Here is a 17,693-nt window from a genome sequence, read left to right as displayed (position 1 = left end):
TCCTGGGGCGTGTGGCGTCGGGGCAGGCGTCGGCCGGAACCTGGGCCGGGGGAAGGATGCGCGGGGATCTGGGGACCAGCAGGCCCTGCGGTCCTCAGGTCGCCGTCTGGGCACACGGTGACGTGCCCCGTCGCGGCCTGCATCGCTGCTTGCTGTTGTGTCGCCCTTACCGTTCGGGTACCTTTGAAGCGCTGGCCCTCCTGGCAGCCGCCTCCTTGTCTGTGAAATGGGGGTACCATCGCGAGTCTCACAGGACCAGGAATGGCGGGCGACCGTGTAGGGTGTGGCGCCGGCGGCCTGGCCTCAGCCTGCTCTGTGGGGTCTCTTGCTTCCTCCCTGACTCCTGTGATGTGAAGAAGGACAAACTCAGGGCACCTGTGAATACAGGCGAATGGGTGGGAAGACGGAGGCAGGAACCGTGTCTTGTGGGCTTCCAGCATGATCGGCTCCTGAGAAAGGGCCTCTCCAGGCAGCACTCGGGGCTGGAGGTGGGAGAGCCCTGCAGAGTTGGCTGCTATGCGCTTGTGACCGAGGAGGCTTCTCGTCTCGAGATTTACAGGATTGGAAAAGCATTGCCATCCTTACCAATGTATGACTGGTGTGGGGGGTGGAGGGGGTATATTAGTTCGTTGCGCCTTGATGTGTAGGTTTCAGCATGTGAAGCTGCCACACGTGATACAAAACCGTGAGCTAAACGAGACTCAATTTCCCCTCCATAGGAGACCCCAGAGCAGGGAGAGTCTCCCACCCGCGCTAGGGGCTCCCAGCAGCCCCTGTCTCAACCCGTCACTCGGGTGTGGAAGTGTAGAGCTGTCCCCGAATGTCTGCCCACCCACCCTCCATGGGAGAAGTTGGCATAAAACCAGTAAGGCTCTCCCAGGTTGGCGCTGAGAAACTTAAACCTCACTGGGAACCTTTTCTGTTTCTAGTTGAGGCACACCCCACTTTTTAAAGACCCTTTAACTAAATTAAAAGATATAATGTAAAAAAAAAAAAAAAGCACTTAGCACAAACTCCTTTTACCCAGAAGATCTCCCCAAGTGCTTTTGCCGTGAGATTTAATTAAGCAGAACTGCAGTTGCACATGGTTTTGCAGGGCTGACTCTTGTTTTTGTAAACGGGCAGCTCCAGAGGCAGAAGAACAAGCAAGATTTCACGCTCTGACTGCAGTCGGGTGCTGCCCCCACGGAGGCAGAGCGTTCCGCCTCCCTGTGCACGGCCTTTCTCCTTTCTCTCTGGTTAAGTGGCTCTGGGCAAAATTATGTGCCTTATTTGATGCACTGGGGAATTGCAGGTTTATACGGGGTAAGGCGACACGATGATGTAATTATTGAAGTGCGTGAGTCGTCCACAGCAGTCGGTCTGCTGGTGTTTCAAAGGGCTTTCAGGTGGCTGCCTCGGGGTGTGTTGCTGTCTCCTCCATGGCCCTAGATGCTGGATTTGGGGGGCGCGCAATTTGCAGGCCCACGTGTGGGGAGCCAGGGTGAGAACCCAGAGGGCTGTGGAGAACGGTTGTGACGTTGGTGGGCACTTGGGAAAAGGCTAGCAGATTTCACCGGAGGGGCCTTGACGTGGGAGGTGGCATTTGTGATGGACAGGCAGGGAGGACACCCAAATCGAGGGGCAGCACGTGCACAGAAGAAGGGCGACACCCTGTCGGGTCAGTGGAGCAGGAAGCCGCGGTGCTGCGGTAGGGCGTGCGAGGTGGGAGGCGGATGACCGTACTGTTCGTAAGAACAAAGCCAGGTCTGGAGGGATGCTTCCCTAGGTGATGCTTGTTCTCTGATGTCAGGAAAGATTCGGGTGCAGCCGACAGAGTCTGCAACCATACTTGGAGTGAGGGGGCCCCAGCCAGGGAGGACGTGCCCTCCACCCCCTGTAGCCCCCCAGCAAGTATGCACTCACTGATTGGGGTGCAGGGTCGCCCTGGGGCTCTGCGCTGGCAGATCTGCTGGCCCAGTGCCAGGGCACAGCCTGGAGGGATCCGGGTGAGGCCTGAGCAGTTATCAGGTGGTGGGTCCAGCAGAGGCCAGCTGGCCCTGCCAGGCTCCTGCCGCCTGTGCCCAGCCACCTCTGCCCCAACCTGGGAGACCCTGCAGCCCTGGGGATCCCTGTGCAACCTCCCACCTAGAGGAAATGGTGCTTCCCCGCTGGGCGGAATCCACCAGCGAATCGCACACTGCGGGTTCACTGTGGACCACTGCTCTGGGCGCTGGGGTTATAGCAGGAGACAAACAAGGAGCTGACCTTCTAGTGGGGGGAGGAAGATGATAGACATAATCAATGAATAAGTGAATCACATGGCCACTTAGACGGTGCTAAGTGTTATGGGAGTAAAACAAGGCAAGGGGACAGGAAGAGCAAGTGGAGGGGTTAAAGTTTTAAACAGGCGGTCAGGGTAGGCCCCACTAAGAAGGTAACATGTGGATGGAGTCTTGACAGAGGTGAGGGAATGAACCATACAGACGCCCAAGGGAAGAACGTTTCAGGCAGAGGGAACAGCAAGTGCAAAGGTCCTGTGGTACAAACGTGCCTGGAAACCAGTACAGCTGGAGCACAGTGACCAAGGGGAGGGGCGGGAGGCGACGAGGTCGGAGCGGCAAGGGGGAGGCGCGGCAGGTGGGGCCTGGTATGGCTCTGGCTGTTGTTACCCTGAGGGATGCGGGGGCCTGTAGGATTTGGACAGAGGGTGGTCTGATCTTACTGTTTAAAAGACTCTCTGGCTGTTGCTTCGTGACTAGATTGAAGGGGTGAGGGTGGAGGAAGGGAGGCCAGTGCGGGGGCTGTTGCCACAATCCAGATGGGAGGTTGCGACCCGGACCAGGTGGTGGCAGTGGTGAACCTGATTGGATTCTGGATCTATCTGGAAGAGAAAGCCAAAAGCAGGACATGTGACAGATGAGATGTAAGGAGTGTTGGAGAAGGGCAAGGATGGCCCCAGGGGTTTGGTCTGAGCCACTGAAGAATGGCCTTGCTTCTGCTCCTCTCAGCCCAGAGGGCCATGGGACTGGGGCTCCTGCTGGGGCGAAGCAGACTGTGGGGCGGTGTGGGGGGGCGGAATCAGGCTTCAGTTCGGACCCGTTAAGTTTGAGACGTCACTTAGACAGCCAAGTGGAGGATAAGCCCAGGAGAAGGCGTAGACTGGGGATGTGCGTGCATTGGAAGGTCATCGGCTTATAAATGGCGCCCGAGGTGGCCAGAGTGAATGAGAGGAGAGAGAAAAGCGTGCAGGGGCGGCGCACTGGGCGCAGCACCGTTCAGACCTTAGAGGGGAGAAGGGCCAGCACAGGAACCCGAGAAGGAGCGGCCAGCAGGGCAGGAGGCCCGGGACAGTTCCCTGGAAACAGGTGCTGATGGCTCAGTAAGGTGAGGGCTGAGAAAGGAGGACGGAGTGAGGTGTGAGGCCATCAGGGACCTTGGCGAGGACGGTTGGTGGAGTGGGCGTCCAAGTCTGACGGGGAGGGTTTACGGAAGTGGACACTCGAGACGAGGCACCTTCTTCAGGGAGTTTGGCTGGAGGGGTCAGTGGGGTCAAGAGAATGGGAGGGTGTGCATTTCAGATGGGAGGATAATGTGCTTGTGTGCTTGTGGGGAGAAGCAAGGGCCGCAGGACACGGAGGAGACTTGCTGAGGACGCACAGAGCGAGGCGCTGGCATCTGCAGGCACAGGGAGGCATCTCTGGCCGCCCGTGGGGATACCCGGGCACAGAGGTGGGGAGGGGGCGGGTGTGCTAGCGGCTCACCTCCCCTCAGATCCCTCCAGGCAGAGAGACAGTGCACGTCTCCCGCCTGGCTCGCAGGTGGCTGATTTAATAAAGGGGTCCCCCGCGTTCGGGAAAGCCCTGGGTATGACACCACCCGATCGCGATTGGGGTACGTTTGTGCATTTGATCGCCCTGCACTCAGAAATCAGGCCTTGACCCGCAGTCGTAGTCCTGTCTTCTTAAGTCTTGACCTTGACGTCGCTTTGCTTTCTTTCTCCCCTCTGTGAAATTGAAATGCACCCCCTAGAAAGCCCTTCCCGGATTCTCCCAGAAGGACGAGGTCCCATAAAGCTTCAGACCCACCTGACGTGGGCCACCTTTCAGAGGCGAGGGGTCTCTCTCTGCCACCCCAGCCCCAAGCCCCGCGCTCATCCCTCTGTTGCCCCTCCCCCTCCAAGACGCAGCCTGTCTCTCTGCACAGGCTTTTCCCCGGGTTGCAGACACTCCATCCTGCAGCATCTCTTGAGCATGCCGCCCCCCCATCTGGCGTCCGTCCAGAGCGGGCTTGTCCCCACCTCTGCACCCCTACTGCTCCCCCGCTCCGCCACGACCCTGCCCGAACGCTCCAGCCTTTCTTGAGACCCCGGTGACCCCTCCTTACTCACTGACGGTCCCTGTTCAACTTGGTGTCTTAACACGCTTCCTCCTGATCTCCCCGCTGCTTCCTGCTACCTCTTCTCCGGGTCTTTTCCGGGACACTCCTGAAAAGGTCAGCATCCCCAGAAGTTCTGGCCGTTCTCACGCAGCACGCTCTGGGCATCCACGTCCGCTGCTGGGCGCTCAGTCACCCCAAGACCCGGAGGTCTCCGCAGCCTGCATCTGCAGCCTGTGGGTCCCGCTCCCCGCCATACACGTCCCCTTAGCCGTTCCACTAGCGCTTCAGACCTGCCATAGCCCAACCACCCAGCGGCTCGCCCCTTCCCCATCTGGGCGGCCACTTCCAAGCACGGGCCTACCCTCCTGGGTTCTCCGCAACAATGGGGGTCACGACTCTTTCCAGGGCCTTCTACTGCCTTGCCCCAGGGCCAGAATTCAAGCCCAGGTCGGCCAGACTCCAGCTCAGGACCCTCCCTTGACACCAAGTGGCCACCCAGAGACGTGATCCCAAATCTGGGTCTGCACGTTCCCGCCCCCAGCAGAGGAGACGGAAGGAAGTGAGGGGAGGCGGGGCCCACCCAGCGCCTTCCCGCAGCCTTGCCCCATCACCTCCGCTGCCCCGCCTTTGCCCGGCTTCTTCCCGGTGCCCCACGGGCAGCTACCCCCGCACGCGCCGTGAGGGCACGCCAGCCGGCCCTCAGGTTCACCCAGAGCCACCTCTTGGGGAACAGCCACCGCCATCACTCAGCCGTGCACCCCCGGAGGTCTCCTCAGCGGCTCACCCGCTGCCTGGCAGCGTCTGCAGCAGTGGCTGAGGCCGGCCCTCTAGACCAGCCTAAGCGAGTGGCCTGGCACCCACTGGCTGGGGCAGCCTAGCACAGAGGGCTTGCTGGCAGGGCCGTCACACGTGCTCAGGGTGTCACGTGTGCCCGGGCAGGGACCTGGATACCCACCCCCCAGCACCAGACAGGTACAGACATGCAGGGAACCCGGCCCGGATGTCCCCTCGTCTCCCCTCCGCCCACGGACGGCTCCTGGAGCTTCAAGCCGCTCCTTACCCAGGGGCCTGCCGAGGAATGGTCTCACTGACATTTTAGCCAACGTTTGTGCCGTGCTTGGGTCCCCTCGGAACCACGCTGCGTGCACACCTCCCGGGACTGAGCAGCAGGCCACCTCTCCACGGGCTCCCCGACCTCCACCCCGTCCCTTGTGTCCCCGGGGCCCTCATCCCTCAAGGTGGGAGGCTGCCCACCTGAGCCCTCTCTGGGCTCCACACCTGCCACTCATCCCCGGGGTGGGGGGGTGGGGGTCTGTCCACCCAGAGCCATTTTTGGACGTGGTCCTGTTTGTGGCTGTCCCTATGGACGCCCGGTGCCCAGAACTGAACCTGTCGCCTCCCTCAGTCCAGGTCCTTCACCTCTAATAATGATGCCCTCAGACTTCCCCGGCAGTCCAGTGGTTAGGACTCCACGCTTCCACTGCAGGGGGCGTGGGTTCGATCCCCAGTCAGGGAACTAAGATCCCACATGCTGTGCGGTACGGTGGAAAAAAAAAAAATTTTTTTTAATTTTTTAAAATTAATCATGATGCCCTCTCCCTACATACACCTCACCATGACTCCCGTCCACCTTCCTCCTGTGCATGTGGGATGGTCACCAAGGCCCCGTCGCCCAGGCTGGCGGGTGATGACACTTGGGGGGCCTCTCTGGGCCTCTCCCCTCTGGGCTCTGCTTAAAGCTCCTGGAGGCCCCGGCCCTGCCAGCCACGCTCCTCCCCCATACCCCAGCCCTGCTCTCGGCTCCAGCCTCTTTCCCCAGCCCCGCTGGACCCCTCACTTCGGCCGACACCACCTACCCGCCAGGTACAGAAGGAGCTCAGTGGTGTCTGATGGAAGAAATCCACTCAGAGCCTGAAGCGGGGAGACCCTGATGTGGGGAGGGCTTAGACAGAGTCGGCGGTGCACACCTTGGGGTCTGGACGGTCCCAGGCCGGGAAGCCTCGGTTCCTCCATCTGTAAAATGGAAATCATCTGATCTGACTGATGGGACTGTCGTGAGGTGTGTAAAGGGCTGGGTGTGCAGCAGGCACCCAGGAGATGGAGCAGGTGGGGGTGAGGCTGTCCAGTGAGCAGGCCACACCGTGAGGGGTGAGTCTGCCCAGGAGGGCCCGGGGCCAGTCTCCTGGCACTGCCCACAGCCTGAGGCCTTGGGGCATTTCTGAGGCAACAGTGCCCCCTGGTGGCCACCCAGTCTACCCCAAAGCACAGCACTCCAGGCCTCAGGCCTCAGGCCTCTGCTACCCTCTCCACGGCTCTGAGCAGGGTTTACTGTCGCCATTTTATAAATTAGGCCCAGAAAGGGCAAGTCGCTGCCCAGCGTCACACAGCCAACCAGAAGTAGGGCCAGACCTCAAACTCGGGTCTGCCCAGCTGCCAGGCCACCGCCGTCCGCCCTGCCGACAGCAGCTGAAGGCGCCCACGGGGGCTGTGCTGGGAGACTCGGCAACATCTCCCACCCTCCAGAAAGGCAGGAAAGTCCCCACACAGAATTATTTTGGATTCGCTTTGTTGTAAAGACACCTGGCACCGGGCTGGGAGAGAGGGACGGGGCTGTGGGCCAGGGGAGTCCTGAGGGAGCTGCTCCACCCCTAACGCTGCGCTGAAGGGGGCCGTGCAAGTCTGGTGTCAGTGGGAGCCCTCACTCCCCCGGCCCCTGCTCGGTCTGAGGGAGGCCGGCCTGAGCCCCTCTGCACCTCCCTTACCTTTCTCCCCACTCCTACCCCCACCACGGCCTCTCTCTGGTCATTATCCCAGGGCATCAGCCCTGGAAGAAACTTGGGGCTCGTTGGGTTCAGCTTCCTTGCCCTGCTTGACAGAAGCAGTGAAGCCTGGAGACGGAGAGGGGCTGGTCACAGCGGAGCCGGGGAGGGGGCTGCCCATTGCTCCTAAATCTTTGACATGGGCCCCTTCCCCTACTCAGAGAATTCCATGAGCAGCTCATGCCAGGAGTGCCCCACCCCTGCCGGCTGGGCTAATGCTGGTCCCTCGGGCAGGGGCACAGGCTGTGGGCTGGGAGGCACAGAGCCGGGAGAGCACCGCGGGTCCCACCAGGCTGCCTCTGACGGCCACGTCTTCCTTTGGCACAGGGCGCTGTGCAGAGCTGCAGGTCCACGTCACTGAGGTCATGGCCACAGCAGCCGAGCAGAGGGACCTGATCGCCCGCCTGGAGCAGGACCTCAGCACCATCCAGTCCATCCAGCGGCCGGACGCCGAGGTGAGCCCACCCCCCACCCCGCCCCCTCACCACCTGCCCAGGGCTCTCTCGGCCTCACTGGATACGGGCCCGTTCCTCAGGCAGCTGGTGTCCGCCTGACCCGCCCCCCGCCCCACAGGGACCGTCACCTACAGCCTCTGGGTTTCGTCTGCTCACTTCATCACAAAGGCCCAATTCGGGATGCCCAGCCACAGGGCACAGGGCACGAAGCCCCCTGCGTCCGGGCACTGGCTTGGACCTCTGCCCTGGGAGCTCTGGGCGAAGCAAGGCCGGGATTATCCACCCATCTCACAGCTAGAGGACCTGAGGCCCCGAGGTCAGGGAAGGCTGGAGCCCTAAGGACCCTTAGAGGTCATCACATCACCCACCTCATTTTACAGATGAAGAAATGGGGCTCAGGGAGAGAAGCTGGGCTGGCCCAGGGCCACACAGCAGGCTGGCTGGCAGGGCCCGGTTCGCCCGGCCTCTGACGCCCGTCAGGGCCAAAAGACCCGGTGTGAACCCCACCGCTGAGCTCTGTCCTTGGGGTGAACCTGGGGCCCAGCCTTATCTTCAGTGGCCCACATGAGGCATCCTCTTAGGTCCTGCCACCGCTGTGCCCAACCCCTGCCTCCAGCCCCCCTATTTGCTTGGCCCCTGGGAGGCTGTGCTCAGTGCCCAGTGCAGAGGCGCCCCCTGACCTCTTCCTCTCACCTGCAGGGCGCAGCTGAGCTCGGCCTGGAAAAGATCCCCGAGCCCATCAAGGAGGCCACCGCCCTGTTCTATGGTGAGGAGGGGCCTAGGCAGTGATGGGCAGGGCGGGAAGGGAAAAGAGGTGGTATGGCCTGGGCCCTGGCCAGGGAGCGCTCTCCTCCCTCAAAGGTCAGGCCTCGACGCCAGCAATGCAGCAGAAACCTAAAAGAGGGGGTGAGCCCCCCACTTGCCCTTCTAGGCCTCACCCCCCCACCATGGGACCCTGACGCCCTCGGCCCTGCCAGAGGCCATAGAAGGCTGGTGGGCATTGGCTCCCTGGGGAGGCCTCAGCCCTGAGATGCAGCCAGAGGGCTGGAGGGGAGGTGCCTCCTTGGGTGTCGAGGCCAGAACCCAGGGCTGCTGGGCCAGGACACGGTGGCGGTGGTAGGGGGTACCCAGTCCCCTCCGTGTCCCTTTGCTTTCCCCAGGAAGTGGGGGCCCAGTCTGACAGATACAAGGGTCTCAGATCCAAGTATAGAACGAGGGGAGGGTCACTGGCGCCTGGCCCTCGGACAGTGCAGGCAGGAGGGGCCCATCTCAGGGACACCCCCCTCCCGAGGCCCCTATTCTCATGCCCCACCCCTTGCTGCTCCCCTGGCCCCTCTCCCCCTTCCCCGACCTCTCAGCATCTTGTGGCTTCCACCCCATGGCACTTGGCCTGAGCTCCCTCGGGGCTGGTGACCTGAGGGCCCACTGCTGAGCTGTGCCTCCCGCTACACCAAGCCGCTGTCCCCTCCCTCCTAGGACCCTCAGCACCAGCCAGCAGCACCCTCCCCGAGGGCCAGGTGGACTCGCTGCTCTCCATCATCTCCAGCCAGAGGGAGCGCTTCCGGGCCCGGAACCAGGAGCTGGAGTCTGTGAGTCACATCCTTCTCTCCCCTACACTCCTTGGACCTGAGGACACCGTAGAGGACACACAAGCTTGGGGGAGAAAGATGTGTCACAGACCATAAACCTCAGTGGGATTAGATTTGTTCTGTGCAATCAGGGAGGGCTTCCTAGAGGAGGTGATGCCACGCTGGGCTTTGAAAGAAGATTCAGACATTCAAGGTAAAGGAGTGAGTGGAAACATGGGGCCAAGGAGCCGGAAGGGAGTGCAGGGACAAAACAGAGAGTCACCAGGCAAGGTCCCTAGTGCCAGGCTGGGGCGCCACCGAAGGGTTTAAGCAGGGGACCAACACTGCCAGGATGGATGGTAAGAAGGTCACTCAGGCAGCCAGTTCAGGACAGAAGCCTGGCCCAGGAAGACGATTTGGGGGTGGTCACCATCATCCCGGAAGAAACATCTCAGTCAGGTGGGAGTTAGCAGGGGCAGGTCCCAGGGAAGAGAGTCTTTGAACCCTATGAAGAGGAACAGCGTACAGATGCCAGGAGCTCTGTGGGGTCTGAGAGAGCTTGCTGGCTGCCAAGCACTCAGCTGGTGGCCCTCCTGGAGGAGCCCCGTAGGGAAAGGGGCAGTCTAGTCTGCAAAGGTGACCGTCCGACTGCACGTGAGCCTTTCACACACACTGCCTCCTTAGGGACTCTGCAGACCCCCCCACACCCCCTGCATCCCACAGAGCCAGCCCAGGTCCCCCGATCACTCTCCCAGTAGAAAGAGGAGTCAAGAAGGTTTCTGTCTTCTCAAAGAGTCACGGCTTGAGTGGTTGGAGGAATGTCTAGACCCTTGCTCTCCACACCCACAGCTTCCCCCACGGGGTTTCCAGGCTGCGGTCCTGGGGAGGGAGACATTCACTGAACGCCCACTGCGGGCCAGGCCCAGTGCTGGTCCGGTGACAAGGATGGACCAGATCCAGTGGGACCCTCTGTGATGTGGGCTCTGGAGCAAGAGGCTTCAAATGAAGGACCGTCAGGACTGCTCCCCTCACAGCTGCCTTCATGGACAGTGGACGGGGAATACCCACACGCACCTGGGGGACAGGGGACAGTCACTGTGGAAGGCTAGACAGCCCTTAAAAGAAGGTCTTCAAATTAGATCAAATAGGGAGGAAAGAGTATTTATAATAGTCTACCTTTTGCTCTAAAAATCTAGACTTTTTACCATGTACTTGTATTAAGTCATGGTAAAGGACACATCACTTAAAATCTACCATCTTAGGGCTTCCCTGCTGGCACAGTGGTTAAGAGTCCGCCTGCCGATGCGGGGGACGCGGGATCGTGCCCCAGTCCGGGAAGATCCCACGTGCAGCTGAGCCTGCGTGTCCGGAACCTGTGCTCCGCAACGGGAGAGGCCACAGCAGTGAGAGGCCCGCGTACCGCAAAAAAAAAAAAAAAATACCACCTTAACCTTTTTTTTTTTTTTTTTTTTGCGGTACGCGGGCCTCTCACTGCTGTGGCCTCTCCCGTTGCGGAGCACAGGCTCCGGACACACAGGCTCAACGGCCATGGCTCACGGGCCCAGCCGCTCCGCGGCATGTGGGATCTTCCCGGACCGGGGCACGAACCCGCGTCCCCCGCATCGGCAGGCGGACTCTCAACCACTGCGCCACCAGGGAAGCCCCCATCTTAACCCTTTTTAAGTGTACAGCTCAGTGGCATTAAGAACATTCACATTGTTAGGCAACAGTCACCACCATCCATTCCCAGAACTTCTTCATCATCCCAAACTGAAACTCTGTACCGATTAAACACTCACTCCCCACTTCCGTCCCCCTGTCCTCCTGCAACCACCGTTCTACCCTGACTCTATGAATTTGACTATTCTAGGCATCTCATATGGGTGGGGTCATAGAGCGTTTGGCTTTCTGTGACTGGCTTATGTCACCCAGCATAATGTCCTCCAGGGTCATCCATGTCATAGCGTGTGTCAGAACTTCCTTCCTTCTTCAGGCTGAATAATATTCCATTGTATTGATGGACCACATTTTGTTCATCCTTTCATCTTTCCATGGACACTTGGGTTGCTTCCACCTTTTTCGCTATTGTGAATAACGCTGCTATGAACACGGGCAGGCGAATTATCTCAAAGTCCCTGCTTTCAGTTCTTTGGGGCGTATGCCCAGAGTGGAATTGCCGGATCATATGGTAATTTTATTTTTAATTTTTTGAGGAACTGCCACACTACCACGGGCTTTTCTTGTCCTTTTGAATTTTTCGCAGTGTGAAGAAAACACCTGTTTAAGCATTTTAATAAGTTGGAAAATGAGTTCACATTTCACTTGGCCCCTAGATTGGCAAACATTAAAGTCACGTATTGTATGGTTCCGTTTGTACTAAATGTCCAGAAGAGGCAATTCCACAGAGGCAGGAAGTGGATTAGTGGTTGCCGGGGGCTGGGGCAGGAGGGGACGGGGAGTGACTGATGACGGGTGTGGGGTTTCTTATTGGGGTGATAGAGATATTCCGGAATTAAATAGTGGGGATGGTTACATAACACTGTGAATATACCAAAAACAACAACAACTGAGTTGTACACATTAAAATGGTGATGTTTATGTTATATGAATTATATCTCGGTAATAATTTTTAAGCTGATAATACCATAAACAAACAACGTGAAGAAAGTGATCCAAGAACTGTGACTTCTGCCTGGTGCGGGGTCTCCCCGAAGCAGGCAGCTCTGAGCAGAGGCTGGCAGGTCAAGGACATGGCCCCGGGCCAAGCAGGGGTTCCAGGTAGACAGAGCAGGACCTGTGCCAGCACAGAGGCCTCTCCCCACACGCCTTCCACTGCTGGCCCTGCCCACCTGCCCACCCGCCCACCTGCCTGCCCCCAGGAGAACCGCCTGGCGCAGCACACCATCCAAGCCCTGCAGAGCGAGTTGGACAGCCTGCGCGCTGACAACATCAAGCTCTTCGAGAAGATCAAGTTCCTGCAGAGCTACCCTGGCCGGGTAAGTGCCCTCCACAAGTTCAGCCCCAGGTGTACCAGGCAAGGGAGAGGGGTGGTCCGGGCACATCCAGGCGGGAGGCTTCGGGGCAGTGACCTGCTAGGCAGCACTGGGCCTGGGGGCCCTCAGAGGGCATCCGACCCCCCCAACCCCGTGCCTGCCAGCTGTCCTCCCTAGGCTGGGGAGAGCCTCCCACAGTGGAGCCCTTATGGAGGTTCGTTCCTCAGAACCAGCCAGGAGGTGGTGAGGTCCAGCAAGAGGCAGGGGTTCACAGGACTCAGGCCCACAGGAGTCACGGTGACTCCTCTGTGAAATGGGGGTGACCCACTAGTTGACCCCAGGATGTGGGAATTTAACCCCAGGGATGTTGAACATACAGGACAGGCCTGGGGAATTCTTTTTTTTAATAAATTAATTTATTTATTTTTGGCTGCATTGGGTCTTCGTTGCTGCGCACGGGCTTTCTCTAGTTGCGGCGAGGAGGGGCTACTCTTCGTTGCGGTGCGCGGGCTTCTCATTGCAGTGGCTTCTCTTGTTGCGGAGCACGGGCTCTAGGCGTGCGGGCTTCAGTAGTTGTGACTCACGGGCTCTAGAGCGTAGGCTCGGTAGTTGTGGCACGCGGGCTCAGTAGTTGTGGCTCACGGGATCTAGAGCGCGGGCTCAGTAGTTGTGGCACACGGGTTTAGTTGCTCTGTGGCATGTGGGATCTGCCCGGACCAGGGCTCGAACCCGTGTCCCCTGCATTGGCAGGCGGATTCTTAACCACTGCACCACCAGGGAAGTCCCTGGGCCGGGGGAATTCTTATCTTTTAAACTTATATTAAAAAACAAAAGAACAGAATTTGGTCCAACATTCCAAAAACCTATCAAGAGAATGCAACAGAAAGCTACCCACTCTGTTCTGAGCTGGAGGGCCCTCCCTGGCTTCTCTCAGCCCCCGGGCCTCACAGGGGACCACCTTGTGCAAGAAAACCCTTCTGAGACTGTGGGGAGGCAGAATGGGCAGTAGAAGGATGGGGAGCGGTGACACGCTGGCTGGGGGCCTCCCTGGGACAAGACTCTCAGCCACCGGCCCCCAAACCACCGGTTTGAGCCGTTCTCAGGCCACCAGAGGGCGCCCAGACTCCGTGCAAACTACACCGTGGGTGGCCCGCTGCGGGTCTGGGGCTCCCTCGTCTCCCAGGTGCTGGCCTGGGCTCCACAGCCACCCTGCACACTCCCAGCGAAGCCCCATCCAAACCCACCTCCCTGTACGGCGCCCCGCCCTGTCCATCTTATACATTCCAGCCCCCCTCTGGGCCTTAGTTCCCCTACCTGCCCTGAGGCACCGTGGCCCTGACCCCAGGCGGAGACCTCTGACCCTGGGCAGTGCCCCTGGACACGTGGCACCATCCATGTCACACTGTCACCCGGGGCCTTCTCCCCGCCCCCACCGTGCTAAGGAGGAAACTGGGGTTCCCTATGATGCTGTCGGCCTGCACTCCCCGGCCCTGGCCTTCCTGTTGGGTCCCTTGACTGTGACAGGGGTCTCTCCTCCTCCTTTGCCCGCAGGGCGGCGGCAGCGACGACACGGAGCTGCGGTACTCGACCCAATACGAGGAACGCCTGGACCCCTTCTCGTCCTTCAGCAAGCGGGTGCGTGGACCCGGCCGCCACCAGCTCACCTGGCCTCAGCCTCCCTCCAGACCCACCACCAGCTCACCTGGCCTCAGCCTCCCTCCAGACCCACCCCCCGCCAGCCCCAGTCTCACCCTGCAGCCCCCCACACTGCACCCTGACACACCAGACCATCAGGGCAGCCCCCAGTCTCGCTATGGTACCGTGAAGGCCCGGGGTCCACCCCGGGTGGGCCCAGAGTGCCAGGAACACGTGCTGAGGGCTATGGGAGGGTGTGTGACAGCGACCGGCTTAGCCCTGGGTGCACACTCTGGGGGTAGGCAGACAAGCAAAGAGCTCCCAGTGTCAGGTGACTTAACGGTGGGGGGGCGGGGAGCTTGTAACTCCCCCTCCCCCTGTCCTGAAGACCTTCCTGCTGTAGGCAGAATCGGCCACTGCAGAGGGGGCAGCAGCTCCCGTCACTGGCCCTGTTCACACAGAGGTTGGGGGAGCCTAGGATGTCACCCTGAGTGGGGCTGGGCACCAGGGAGCCCCTGGCAGGCCCCCGGGATTCTGCAGGGACAGCAGGGCAGGGTCCCTCTCTGCAGTGAGCTGGAGCATTGGGGAGCCTTTGGGGTCCTCTCCTCATCCCTCCTCCTCCTTCAGGAGCGGCAGCGGAAATACCTGAGCCTAAGCCCCTGGGACAAGGCCACACTCAGCATGGTGAGTCCCCCCCCCCCCCCGCCCCCATGCCCCCGCCATGTCAGGCCTGGGCCTCTGACTCTGGGCACCTTGTCACCTGCCCTCCAGCCCAGTCTGGAAAGCCCCAGGGACCCCGCTGCCCCTCACAGCCTCCGTCAAGAGTAGCTATGCGAGAGCTTCCCTGGTGGCGCAGTGGTTGAGAGTCCGCCTGCCGATGCAGGGGACACGGGTTCGTGCCCGGTCCGGGAAGATCCCACATGCCGCGGAGCGGCTGGGCCCGTGAGCCATGGCCGCTGAGCCTGCGCGTCCGGAGCCTGCGCTCCACAGCGGGAGAGGCCACAACAGTGAGAGGCCCGCGTACCGCAAAAAATAAAAAAAATTAAAAAAAAAAAAAAAGGAGTAGCTATGCGACCCGAAACAGGGAAAGCAGCATAACTCATGGTAGGTTCTGGAACTGTGCCGCAGGGGGCGCCCTTCCCTAGAATTCCTGTGGCCCAAGTTCCCAGCCTAAACACTGGAGTGAAAGGCCAGCTGCCTGCCCTTCCCTCCCCTTGCTGCCCTGGGATGGGTGAGCCCTGCAGGGGTGGGTGAGGCCTGCCCCAGCCCTACTCACGCCTCGCTTGTTCCCCAGGGGAGGCTGGTTCTCTCCAACAAGATGGCCCGCACCATCGGCTTCTTCTACACACTCTTCCTGCACTGCCTGGTCTTCCTGGTGAGTGTCCAGGCGCGGCCAGGGATGCATTCACCACGCTCCCCCCATCTACCCCCAGGCACAGCGTCCGCTCTTGGCTACTTCTCTCCCCATCGGGGCCTCATCCCACCCTGGGGACCACAAGCCCACCCATCAGGCTCTTTGGCCGGGGCAGCAGCCCGGCTGACTCCACCCAGGGCCCAGTCCCAGAGGGGCTTGGTAGAGGGAAGGGCCGCTGTGGGAGGCTGACAGGTGGGAAGACAGGTCTAATTGACTCTACTGAGGGACAGCCAGGTGGGCTGCACAGAGAAGGGACATCTTGAGCTGAATCTCCTCGGGTACAGAGGGGCATTCCAGTTAGTGAACACAGCACATACAGGGGCCTAGTGATGCCAGCGCGTCCACCACGTGTGCGGAGAGGTGGGGGTAGGGCACGCCTATGGAAGGCTCCAGCCTCAGGGATCCCCACCCCCAGCGAGGGCAGTCAAGATGGCCCCTACGTGGCTAGCCTGGGCTTCCACTCTGACCCCAGGGCCCAGGAGGTCCTGGCCCTGCCAGTGGTGCACCCAGCAACATTAGGGGTGGCAGCTGCATCCCCAGGCCTGTCTGACCATCTGTGAAACCGGTGGGCCCGAGAGCATCTCTAAGACCCACCCATCCTGGAGCCTGGGCCACGAGCAGCTTCCCGTGTCAGGAAGCCAAGCCCAGGGGCCATAGGTGGACTGCAGGAGTGGCCGTGAGCAGCCCAGGCAGCTCACCGTGTCTCTCCTCGGGCAGGTGCTCTACAAGCTGGCATGGAGCGAGAGCGTGGAGCGGGACTGTGCCACCTTCTGTGCCAAGAAGTGAGGACCCACCCTCGGCCCCCAGCACCACCGCGTTCTTATGTTCCCTGCCTTCCCCCAGCCTTCTATCACTGCCCCCATCTGGTCCACCCCACGGCCCCTGCCAAGCCCGCTGTCCCCGGCCCCCACGCCAGCACAAGGTGCACGCCCCTTGGAGATCTCCACGGCCCCCACCACCCCCTACATTTATCTCTTTTTCACACTCGGCCTCAGCAAAGGTTTCTGTGACCCACAGGTTCGCCGATCACCTGCACAAGTTCCACGAGAATGACAACGGGGCGGCAGCCGGTGACCTGTGGCAGTGATGTCCCGGGGCCTCCCCGACACGACAGCGATGGCTGCACTCCCCACCCCTGCTTGTCCAGCTGCTTCTAATGACTTAGGCTTCCCTGGAGAATCCCCAACGTAGACTGCCCTTGCCCTCCAGCCACCAGTGCCAGAGGTCCCCAGGTCTCCTTGGACTCCCTTAAAAGATGGTCTCAGCCACATCCGGCTCCCTAAATCCAGAAAGCTCCCAAGGCCACGCCAGATTGAGCCAAAGGGACCCCTTCAGGCCCATCTCAGGCTGGTGACCCAGCCTGGGTCTCACCCGCAGCCTGACCGCTAGCCCTGGTGGCAGAGACCTCCCAGCCATGATACTGCTTTCCCACTGATTCTGGCTGTGGTTAATCCAGTTGGGATCCCCTGGGCCTCTCTGTGCCAGGCCCCGGGATCCCCTTGGGCTCCCCTAGGATCCATCACCATCCCACCAAGGCATGGAAGCCCTTCCTTGCAGGCCGGCAGGCTTTGAGTCCAGCCCCGCCACCTGCCTTTATCATGGCCCCACCCCACCCCAAGAAGAGCGGGAGCCCCAGAGGGCAGGATAGTTTCTCTTACCCGCTCCCAGCCCCTTAGACCCACTATGATTTTTGCTTTCTTCTTTAGCAAGGTATTCTTCTGGCTTTTAGGTGAGGAAGTGCACCCACGCCCCAGGCTCTTCAGACCCAAGGACTGGCCTGAGGGGCCCAAGTGCTTCTTGGCCAAGCAGAACTGGCTGTGGGCCATCCTAGCCTGGCCACCCTGGGGCCACTGGCAGATCTTCCTAATTTAGATTTGCACTTGCGAGTTCAGCTTTGCAAATTTTGAATAAACCCATTGTTGCAGCCACACCGGTGTCCTGCCCACTGTGACTCTGAGTGTACAGGAGGCTGGTGGGCGGGTTCCCGCAGCGACACCCCCAGGAGCTATGGCTAGACCTCACAGCTGCTCGGCTGACATGGGGCACGGTCCCCCACACGTGGGAGGCCTCTCCCCCTTTTGTCATCCCCAAGAATTCCCTGAGTGGGTCCAGAGCTTTGCGGAAACCCAAACCCAGTGTCTGAGTTCTCTTTTTTTTTTTTTTTTTTTTTTTTTTTTTTTGCCACACTGCGCGGCATGTGGGATCCTAGTTCCCCAACCAGGGATCAAACCCGTGACCCCTGCAGTGGAAGCGCGGAGCTGCAACCGCTGGACTGCCAGGGAATTCCTTGTCTGAGTTCTCTTGAGCAGACAACCCAATCAAAAAGAGAAATCCATTCCTTTTTAAGAACTGCCTGTCAGGCTGTGGTTGGATGTGTGATATCAACTCCTAGGGAACACCTGCTTCCCTTTCTGTGTACCCTGGAGCCGTGTACTCTCCCTTTCCCTTGG

General features: G+C 60.2%; 1 protein-coding gene across 3 annotated transcripts in view; it reads left to right on the top strand.

Moving 5' to 3' along the window:
• CUX1 (cut like homeobox 1) overlaps window positions 1-17,171 on the top strand; it is a 373,427-nt gene extending 356,256 nt beyond the window's left edge. For all 3 annotated transcript variants that reach the window (XM_049698866.1, XM_049698865.1, XM_049698864.1), the window contains exons 15-23: window positions 7,506-7,633; window positions 8,333-8,399; window positions 9,110-9,222; window positions 12,081-12,197; window positions 13,746-13,829; window positions 14,457-14,513; window positions 15,124-15,204; window positions 15,961-16,025; window positions 16,261-17,171. In XM_049698866.1, the coding sequence (XP_049554823.1) occupies window positions 7,506-7,633; window positions 8,333-8,399; window positions 9,110-9,222; window positions 12,081-12,197; window positions 13,746-13,829; window positions 14,457-14,513; window positions 15,124-15,204; window positions 15,961-16,025; window positions 16,261-16,330 (782 nt within the window). In that variant the 3' untranslated portion in view covers window positions 16,331-17,171. The remainder of the gene's footprint in view (window positions 1-7,505; window positions 7,634-8,332; window positions 8,400-9,109; window positions 9,223-12,080; window positions 12,198-13,745; window positions 13,830-14,456; window positions 14,514-15,123; window positions 15,205-15,960; window positions 16,026-16,260) is intronic.
• Window positions 17,172-17,693: the final 522 nt, after the last annotated feature.

The sequence above is a fragment of the Orcinus orca genome, chromosome 16 (assembly GCF_937001465.1).
Source record: "Orcinus orca chromosome 16, mOrcOrc1.1, whole genome shotgun sequence".
In the NCBI taxonomy this organism is placed as follows: domain Eukaryota; kingdom Metazoa; phylum Chordata; class Mammalia; order Artiodactyla; family Delphinidae; genus Orcinus; species Orcinus orca.
This window is presented reverse-complemented; position numbering and strand designations above follow the sequence as displayed.